The sequence below is a fragment of the Gavialis gangeticus genome, unplaced genomic scaffold (genome assembly GCF_001723915.1).
Source record: "Gavialis gangeticus isolate Ggan-Ray unplaced genomic scaffold, GavGan_comp1, whole genome shotgun sequence".
NCBI classification, from domain to species: domain Eukaryota; kingdom Metazoa; phylum Chordata; order Crocodylia; family Gavialidae; genus Gavialis; species Gavialis gangeticus.
The window spans coordinates 912793-922977 of record NW_017729026.1 but is presented as its reverse complement, the minus strand read 5'-3'; the positions used below and the strand labels follow the sequence as shown (position 1 = coordinate 922977).

At 43.7% G+C, this 10185-nt stretch overlaps 1 protein-coding gene across 1 annotated transcript in view; it reads left to right on the top strand.

Moving 5' to 3' along the window:
- Nucleotides 1-10185, top strand: part of TBPL1 (TATA-box binding protein like 1) — a 34268-nt gene that overhangs the window by 15238 nt on the left and 8845 nt on the right. The window contains exons 2-4 of the mRNA XM_019520244.1: nt 4890-5075; nt 6258-6340; nt 8325-8388. Coding sequence (XP_019375789.1) covers nt 4941-5075; nt 6258-6340; nt 8325-8388 — 282 coding nt within the window. The 5' untranslated portion in view covers nt 4890-4940. The remainder of the gene's footprint in view (nt 1-4889; nt 5076-6257; nt 6341-8324; nt 8389-10185) is intronic.

Genomic DNA, 10185 nt, shown 5'->3' with positions numbered 1-10185 from the left:
ATTAAAATATGCTACAATAGATGTTTGATTTTTAGTATACGATTTATTTTTATCTATAATTAGTTAAAATGATATCTTCTAAAACATTTTGTGTGTGCAGCCCTCGACAGCTCACCAAAACTCAGTAAGTGGTCCTCCACTCAAAATAATAAATAACGTGAACAACTTTATTATTATGCACACATCCTAAGTATGAATCAAAACTCCTACTTCAAAATTCTTGATTCTTATGGGGTCAGATTCTCAAAGGAAAAGACTAATGTCTCAACTTGAACAAACGGTTTCACTTCCTGTTGTTAGTGAGGAAGTTTAAATCAGTATTATAGGGCACCTGTACTTGTAATGGAGCTGCGCTCTGATGCATGCTAATTAGCACCCAGTTAATCAAATCTGCTGCTAGTCTGCCGGAGCATGCTAATTGACGTACTCCAGCAGCATCTGCATCATGTTTATTCACATTTCAGAATGGCAGCAGGGGCGTTTTAACTAAAGCTTGTCAAACAAGCTTTAGTTAAAGCACCCCCACCTCCATTTTGAAGTGCAGGACTGAACACGCATGATGCTGTGGTCACTTTAATTAGAGTGGCTGTCAGAGCCACTCAAATTAAAGTGCCTCGCCCTTCCACCCCAGAGCATATGTATAGATGCCCAAAGTTGAAGCATTTACTATGTAAACTTTTGACTTTGTGGAGAAATAGTAAATATTGAAATGTTCTTGTTCAGACAGCATTGAAGCACAGTGGAAGGTGATTTTCATTTTTTTACATTGGGTTCAGGTACTGCTTGTCTAACATCCCTTAGACTTGCAAGTATTTGTTAACCAAATAACTCACAAAAATTCAAGGAAAATATCAGTTGTTAAGATTAATTTCCAAATGCATTTCCTCTTGGTTTGCTGCCTTTGTATCATCTAATCTTTCAGAATACTATTAACTGAGTGGGACGCATTGCTATTATAGTTGTAACCTGACAATATCTGAACACACAAGCTGTGCCATCACTCTTATATTTAGCATGTATGTTCTCTTATCCAACTGTTGTCTGTGGAGAGAGATTGTAGATGTCCAAGGAGGAAAAGTTATTATTGAAACAGGTGCAAAGGGAGACTAAGTACATTTTATTGTAGTGTAGTAGGCCATTGCAGACAGATGTGAGCTGCTTCTGATTTTTTAAGAAGAGTACTGGCACCCTGATGTTAGTTACCATTGTTCTTTTCTCTCCGTGCTCTCTGTGTCCTCTTTTGTGTCTTCTTCCTAGGGGTTGCCGACCCCTGGAATAGACCCATGGCACGTGTGCCAAACATGGCACGCGAGGCCATTCTGCCAGCCCTGGCTCCAGGTAGCTGCTGCCAGTGACGGAGCCCAGCCTGCTCCCAGCAGGGCTTGCAGTGTCCCAGCTGCCTGCTGGGATCAGCCCAGGATCCTGGCTGGCAGCAGCTCCCCAGAGCTGGGGCCGGCTGCAGCTGGGAGGCTCTAAACAGCTGTGCCGGGCTCCAGCATCAGCTCCTCACCAGCGTGAGCAGGAGTGCCTCGGAGCGGCTGGTGGGGGAGGAGCCTGAGGCAGCACAGCCCTGGTGTCTCCCCCGCTCTTGGCATGGAGGTGATGAGCCTGGTGCAGCTGTTTGTAGCCAGCCCGGGCTCTGGGCAGCTGCAGCAAGCAGCGGGCAGGCTGCAAACAGGTGTGCTGGGTTCCTCAGCTCCGGCATCAGCTCTGTGCTGGGGCAGGCTGCAAACAGCTGTGACTGCATGTGCACCTCGGGGTATACAGCAGGGCAGCTCAGCTTGCCCTGAGGTGCCTGTGCAGTCACCGCCAGCACGGAGCTGTGGAGCCCAGCACAGCTGTTTGTAGCCTGCCTGCTACTTGCTGCAGCTGCCCAGAGCCCAGGCTGGCTACAAATAGCTGCACTGGGCTCATCACCTCCATGCCGGAAGCAGGGGAGAGACCAGGGCTGCGCAGCCTCAGACCCCTCCCCCACCTCCTGCTCCAAGGCGTGTATGCACACGCTGGTGTGGAGCTGATGCTGGATCCCAGCACAGCTGTTTGGAGCCTCCCGGCTGCAGCTGGCCCCAGCTCTTGGTAGCTGCTGCCAGCCGGGATCCCAGGCTGCTCCCAGCAGGCAGCTGGGACGCTGCGAGCCCTGCTGGGAGTAGCCAGCTACCCAGAGCCAGGGTAACTGCTAGCAGCCACAGAGTCCGGGGTGGGGGGCAAGAGGCAGTAGGGCTGGGGGACAGGGGCTTTGGGTGGCGGGCACGGGGTGGCAGGGCTGGGGGTCAAGGAGCACAAGCAGGGCATCCTGCCATGTACCCCTTGCCCTCATTTTGTTTTTCTGCCATGCCAGCACTCCAGCACCTTCAGAAGTAGGCATTGTGGTGTTTTTCGGCACTCCAGCCAAAAAACATTGCCTACCCCGGTCTATTCTTTGATTTTTGTCTTTTGGTACTGTTTTTTGCTCTACCACCTGCTTCCTTTTCTCCTGTCTTTCTGGAAAATCAGCAACTGTGCAGTAGTGCTTCATGGAGCCAGGTTCAGATTGAGATGGACAAGTGATCACAAAAGCCATTTCCACATGTAAAAACACCCATCTGCATCTAAGTGTGTCACTACTGTATGGTGATAGTTGCTGCTCTTCAGTCTGTTGATCAGAACTTGGGGCAGGGTGCTATGTAGTTGGAACCCAAGAATGTGTGGCAAATCTGTAGTGAACCTGTTTAGCTGGAAACATTATTAATCTTGGCAAAAAACTCACTGAAGAGCTCAGCCTTGTCCCCCCTCTCTGTCACTAATTGCTCCTGGTTGTTCACTAGGGGTCCTTTGCTGCCCTGTGCCTTCTGTTTACTCCCTACATACCTACAAAAAGACTTTTTGTTGTCTTTAATTTGTGTTGCCAGCCTCGGCTCCATAGTTGCTTTGGTCTTTCTAACTGCCTCCCTGCAAGTGCAGGTCGAGTCGGTGTATTCCTTTTTGGTAGCTTCCCCCTGCTTTCACTGCCTATATGCCTCTCTTTTTTGCCCTTAGGCTTCCCTGGATTTCTCTGTTTAGCTAAGGAAGTTTTTTGGCACCTTTTCCCCCTTTCCCTCGCAATGGTATAGTCTCTCTCTGCACCAAATGATCGCTTCTTTTAGGAACAACCACCCTTCCTGGACTCCCGTCTCACCAATACTCCTATCCTACAGTGAGTCATTGACTAAACTCCTGAGCAAACTGAAGTTAGCCTTCCTAAAATCCAGCACTTCCACCCTACTAGTTATCTTTCCCACCATATGCCATCTGGTGAATTTGATTGATTGATGGTCATTGTCCCCAAGGTAACCATGAATCTGCAGCTCCCCTACCAGGTCATTCCCCATAGCCAGCACCAAGTCCAGTAAGGCATTCCCCTAGTGGGACCGTATACCTTCCGCGTTAGGTGAAGGTCCTGTATGCAGGTTAAGAACCTACATGAATGGTTGGATTTGGCTGACTGCTTATCCTAGCAGATGTCAGGGTAGATTAGGTCCCCCATGACAACCATGTCCCTAGACCATACAGCATCTGAGAGCTGCCTCAAGAATTCCAAGTCTAGCTTTTCCTCTTGATGTGGTAGTCTGTAGCAGACCCCCACCACCAAGACCCTTTCCCCTCGACCTCCATGTATCCTAACCCACAATGCCTCAACTTTCTCCTTCTCTGATCCCATTTTGATTAGGGTAGATGTATAATGTTCCTTAACATAGAGGGCAACCCCCTGCCCTCCCTTTCCTCCCTGCTCTATCCCATCTATACAACCTATAGCCCTCAGTGCGTACTGCCCAGTCATGGGTAGGGTCCCACCAGGTTTCCATTGGCTCCACTAAATCAAAGTTATTGTCTGCAAGCAGGACTGCAAGTTCTTCCTGCTTGTTTCCCCATGCTCCTGGTATTAGCATAGGCAGGGGTGGGCAAAATGCGGCCTGCGGGCTGAATGCGGCCCACCAGGCCATTCTATCTGGCCCATGGAGCCCCTAAAAATGTTAAAAAATTAATATTTATCTGGTCCGGCTGCCTGTCATGTGGCCCTTGATGACTTGCCAAAACTCAGTAAGTGGCCCTCCACCCAAAATAATTGCCCACCCCCGGTATAGAGGCCCTTGAGCCCTCCGAATGGTGCCTTTGACGCCTGCCAATTCTGATTCCCAGTGGGCCCCTTGGTACTTACCTGGGATGTTCTGTTATGTCTCATAGATTGTAGGTCCTAGATTCTCTCCATCTTCTGCTTCCCCCTCTCCCGTCGAACATAGTTTAAAGCCCGATGAAGGAGATCAGCCAACCTATAAGAAAAGAGACCCTTACCTTTTGCGGAGAGAAGAAGCCCATCATATGAAGCCCCTTGCACTCCGTGCTCCCACTTGTAAAAAGTGATGTAGGTGCCATTAAAGTAGTACTGGCAGTACACGCCACTGCTATTAAGAGCACATCCGTAAGGGTGGTGCTGAGCACATGCCAGAAAGCAGCCGTGTTATGTTTATTGGAATTCTGTGCACATGGGGTGGACAAGCTTTGTTTTCACTGCAGCAGTCCTGAGCACTTTCATGTTTGTTGAGCATTGTAAGTGTGAACTTCTCTCATATGCTGCTTAATCAGAGCAATCCAGAGGGTCCTTTGTATAGAAGTCCCAATTAATCTCTGCTTGTTAATTAAGTCCCAAAGTGTATTTCTGATGAGTTGGTTTCACTGTACTGAAATGTCAGTTTAAATAAGTAAGGAATCCTGTCTTCTGGTGTCCCGGATACAGAAACTTTGCAGTTAAATCCAATTTATTCCACAGTTCCTTTTCCAAGGTTGCCCTATTTAAGTTGAAATTAGGTTACATGGTAGGATGTTCCTAGACAACTGTATGATAGCATGTTTAATTATATTGTTCTCTTTCTCAGGATGTGATCTTCATGGTGTGCTGGTGGGGATCTGAGTTTTAATCCACCCCAATGGATGCAGACAGTGATGTTGCATTGGACATTTTAATCACAAATGTAGTGTGTGTTTTTAGAACAAGATGCCATTTAAACTTGAGGAAGATTGCGTTAGAGGGTGCAAATGTGATATACAAGCGTGATGTTGGGGTAAGAGATTTTAAGATCCCTTAAGTGCTTAAATTTTACAAATGTCTGTTGAATTAGAATTCTCTTATTTGTGTCGATCTCAATACATCGGATGTAGTTGATATCATGAATTCTATAATCAGTGCACCAGAACTGGAATGTGTCTGAATTTTCTTTATAATTTCTTTCCTGTTTAGACGTGCTGGCCTTGATTAGCTTTTATGTATTCTTGGAATGGGGAGGGGGTGGAGTGGGAAGAGGTGCTGCCAATAGTGTCAAAGCACTGCAACAGAGGCTGTGAGATTTAAATCTGTGCAGTTCTGGGGACCTAACACAAGAGTATGCTTAAAAGGTTTCCATCCTATCTAGTCTGTCTTGCTGTCAATGAAGAATTACTTGGGTGGGCCAGAAAAAAATACATTCTGACAGACCAAAGATTTGATTATTGCTATAGCACAATATTGAGTGTGCATGTAGCCGTGCAGCTGTAGAGCAAGATAGTAGTCATTACCTTGAGGAATAGAATCCATTATATTCAGAAAGCTTTGGCCTGTTGTTGAGGAGAACAGCTTACAAGGAAGCAGTTTTCTTGATGTTAGTCCTGTCATGGTCATAAACAAAAGCAGCACTGGAGAAGTGGCCAGGTGTAATGGCCATTGATGAAATGCTTGACAAAAGTAGTCCTTGAGTTGGGATTAAGAATTTAGGCCATTATGTATAAGAGGAGGCATGAAAGAATGACCAAATGTATAAGATGTGGAAAAGTAAAATATTCTGGACAAGCCCTGTTCAGTCTTCTCCTCGGCATCCACTCTCCCAGTGTGTGAGACAGTGGCTACTGGGTTAGATGGCCCTATGGGGTGATCCAGTAAATGTGAGTTCTTATGTAGAGTTTGGAGTTTATGCAGGAATAGATAGGATCTTGCTGGAAACAGTCAGCAGTGAGAGAGCCAGAGTAAAGGGAAATGAAAACTTTGGTTTTGATTTTAATAACTTCTCTCTATTTATGGCTACTGGCCTATCACCATGTGATCATTAGCCAATTAACTATGATTCCTCAGATTTATTTGGCTCCCTTCAAGACTTGATTTTGATTTCTTTCTTCTGAAAGGAAGGCTTATCAGGGCAAAAGTGGAATAGAGGAAGTATATTAGACTTGTTCTTTCTGTTATGAAATTGAACAATCTTCTTTTTTCCTTCTAGAAAGTATTAATGAAACTTAGGAAACCTAGGATTACAGCCACAATTTGGTCCTCAGGAAAAGTTATTTGCACAGGAGCCACCAGGTAAGTTTTGTCAAGGTCTACATCTTTTTTCAGGTCAAGGTAGTCGCTCCTAGATTACGTTTTTGGGACCTTCTAAAGTGCTACTTTATTAGGTTGGCTTTACATGCTACAAGTGTGATTAGCATCTCCCTTTATAAGACTTTGTTTCCTGTTGCTTGTAATTTTGCCAAGCTTTGTTTGACCAGTTGGTTGGAAATCTTCTATAAGAACTCACTGCCCAAGGAATATTTGGAAATTGCAGCCAAAACAGTTCATCCCTTTTGCACGAGGCTGCTAGAGAAAATAAGTTGTTTTAACCATGTTAACTTCTGGTAGTCTTTTATTTAAAAAGCTTGCATGTACCGTGCTTCACAACAGGGACTCCCAAGTTTGAGAGGGAGCTGGCCTTGGTACCAGTTAAATGCCTTTTCCTAATTGCAAAAATCCACCCATATCGGGCTTTTGACATGGCGCGTTTTTCAGTTCACACATGTTTGTTAGACGCTTGGATTTTAATATCTAAATTCCCAGAAGGATTCCTAGCCATGTTTGAGTCTGGGGCTGAGTAGGACACTTTCCATAACTGCAGTTCTTGGACATATTGGGCATTAGTCCCAGCATTTAAATCCAGGCAACCTTGTTTCTCCTGTGCACATAATAAGCCCTGTACTAACCTGAGCAGAATGGAAGAGGGAGCTAGCACATAAGAATGAGCTTGGACTAAAATTGACAGGGGGAAAGAATTCAGATTTGATAAAGACTAAAGCTTGCTAAGGAAGGAAACAGACAAAACCTTAAGAGTAAAGTTTAGTATATGTTTGAAGATCCAGAGTATGGAAGAGACAAGGTTAGGTTGATGTGGGGAGGACTATAAGGTTCAAGCTTCATAGTTATAACACAGAAGGATTTGACCACTAGAACACACTTTTTAGTATCTGAAAATTTGGGAATTTTGCCATTTCCTAGTAAAATGTGTAGAAAATGCTCTCTAGTACTGATTCACAGAGGCAAGGAAACCAAGTACTGAGTCCAAAACTTAAAGTTTCGTGTGGGCTCATAGTTGTGGCCTCTTAATGCAGATCCATTAAGACAGTCTTTAATTGTAGAATCACATTCTACTTGTTTGTACAGAACCCTTGCCTGAAATCAATATACAAAAGAGACCTGCACTGGAGACATGGGTTGTATATGGGCTGAGATTTTTTTTATAGGACTTCTGCCTCATTTTGAGAGAATTAGAAGATGCATAATGAATAAAGTACAGAACTGCAAGAAGGTCAGATGATGATTAAAGATGTTGAAAGTTGCCTTTGATAATTGGAATCTATCCCACTTTTTGCTAGAGTTCCTTTGTCAGGATGATCAGATCACTGTAACTAGACTTTTCAAAAGTGGTCACTAGCTCCATGTTCCTTATTGTGGCCAACTGTAGACCTTGACATTGATATGCAGAAAAGGTGACCAGACATAACTGCAGCTTAAGTCATGGGAGCAGTGATATGTAGAGCACTGAAAGAGAGTCAGATTATATGGAATCCCAACTTGGACATCCAGAAATATTTGTCGGTCTTGAACTTGATGTCCCTTGCCTTGGTACTGTATGTGCAATAATAGATATATCACCATTCAAGTCACATTTTGAGAAGGCTTATAAATGTTTCATAAATGTTAACTGAGCATTAAGAAAAATCCTCAGAATGAACTGTGAATACTGTACATTAAAAAGATATGGGGCCATGTCCTTAACAGTTAGAATGCAATACAATATAGGATGGCTGTTCATCAAGTGAGCACCATTTATGCTGTGCTCTGAAGCAGTCTGTGGTGATGGTGTGTATGATCTTGTAATTAAGATTGTATCATACTAAGGCATAATTAAGGCTTTAATTCTGGCATTTGCTAACTAGAGAGTTTAAAAAAAAAAGCAACATCAGTGTGGGACATACGCATTTCTAATCTTGCTACTGCAACGTAATAAAGTTAGTATTTTCTCTTTCCTTTATAGTGAAGAAGAAGCTAAATTTGGTGCCAGACGGTTAGCCCGTAGTCTGCAGAAACTAGGTTTTCAGGTAATAATTCTAACAAGAGTAGGATTCTTTGTCCTTTCAGAAAGAATGGGAAAGATTGCTGCCTGGATCAGCAGAAGTAGTGATGTGACTGTAGACCTTGCTGAAGCAATGATCAATGTATATACTGCCCACACAAAGGCTTTGCTAAAGTATGGGCCGAAGTAGGCCTCGTCATTGAACCTGACTGATGCATAAACTCCTTATAAAAGTAAACTTGGCATGTGGGCCAGATGGGCATTCTTGCCAGAAGATGGGATTGGGAAGTGTCTACAGGATGTAGAATAGTCCATTACCAAGATGATGAGGCTGGAACAGGAACACCGAGATCAAGATGTGGAATAAGCCCATGGTACAGGACAGCTTAAGACATTCAAAATACTGGTAGATTGTAAAATGTAATTTGTTTTGATCCCTGGAAACTTCATAGTGGTCTGGGGAGCCTACATGGTATGTGCCAATACTTTGTCATGGGCATGCATGTGTTAACACCTTGTCTGTCAGATCACAAGTGTATTATGGCCATGGCTTGTAGACAGTAAACGTGGCCAAACCTTTGCCACTGAACCGAGCCTGTGGTCAATTCTTTAAGATAAGATTGGTATTGGGATCTCCTGGTTGTGACTTTTTCCTGGCACTGTAGTCCCTGAGACTTCAATACTGACAATACTACCGTAACACCTGACAAGCATAGCAACAATGACAGTGACCACCAGTATCTTCCCAAATTTCCATGTGTAGTACCAGAAGTTATATTTGGTCCACATCTGAGACCACATTTTGTGTGTGTACATGTACATGCTTGAGACTCACTTTGCAGACTAAAACAATGCTTTACCAGCCAAAGACCAGTAATTTATTTTACAAGGGTTGGTAAGTTAGCCTCTTGCAATCACCCTTCTCTCATGTGGGAGAAAGTTTTGACTTTGGTATATTACTGCAAATTCCATTTTTAGAACATTCTGAATAACATAAAGATAGTTGTCATGGGAACAGACACTTGCATTTTTTCAGTAAATCTAGTTTTAGAATAGTGAGGATGAACATAGTTTCAAATCAGGTTTTGAATATGTTAAAAGTTAAACTGAAGCAAATGGCAGTAGTCTTGTTAAGCAGTACATCAGGATAAAGATTCACTTCTAAGCTAATGAATATCATGGTTAACTCCACCTTGCTTAAGCCTGAGATAAATAGACATAGCCCATTATACAACCTGCTTACAATTGCCTGACAAAATTATTCAACTTGGTGTTTGTTCCTTGATCCTAGTGAAGTTCACTGCTAGTCAGTTCACAGATCCACTAGGGAGTCTAAAGCAGGAATGGTCTCATTTGATGGTTGCTCGGCCTACATAATGGCCACCAAACTTTACATGTACAATAAGCCCACAATGGCTCCTACCAATCTAAGTGGATTTAAAACAAGACAAAACAAACATCCATCTAACACCAGACTACATCAGACCTGAAGGATCTGAGTTGGACTTCAAAACTGTGGATAGAATTGATGTATTTGTAACAGCGAAGACTGGATTAAAACATGAAGCTACTCAGCAAGAATAGCATCAGTATTATGATAAAGAGAAACGTAAGTGGAGAACATGTCTGTGTGACGAAATCATCAGCAAAGCTACCCTCACTTTATCATGCATCAGCAGATGCATGACAAATAGAACCAAGGAGGTTGTGCTTCCCCTCTATGCAGCTTTGGTCAGACTGCAGTTGGAGTACTGTGTCCAGTTTTGAGCGCCATGCGTTAAGAAGGATGTAGATAACTTTGAGAGGGTCCAGAGGGCCACTC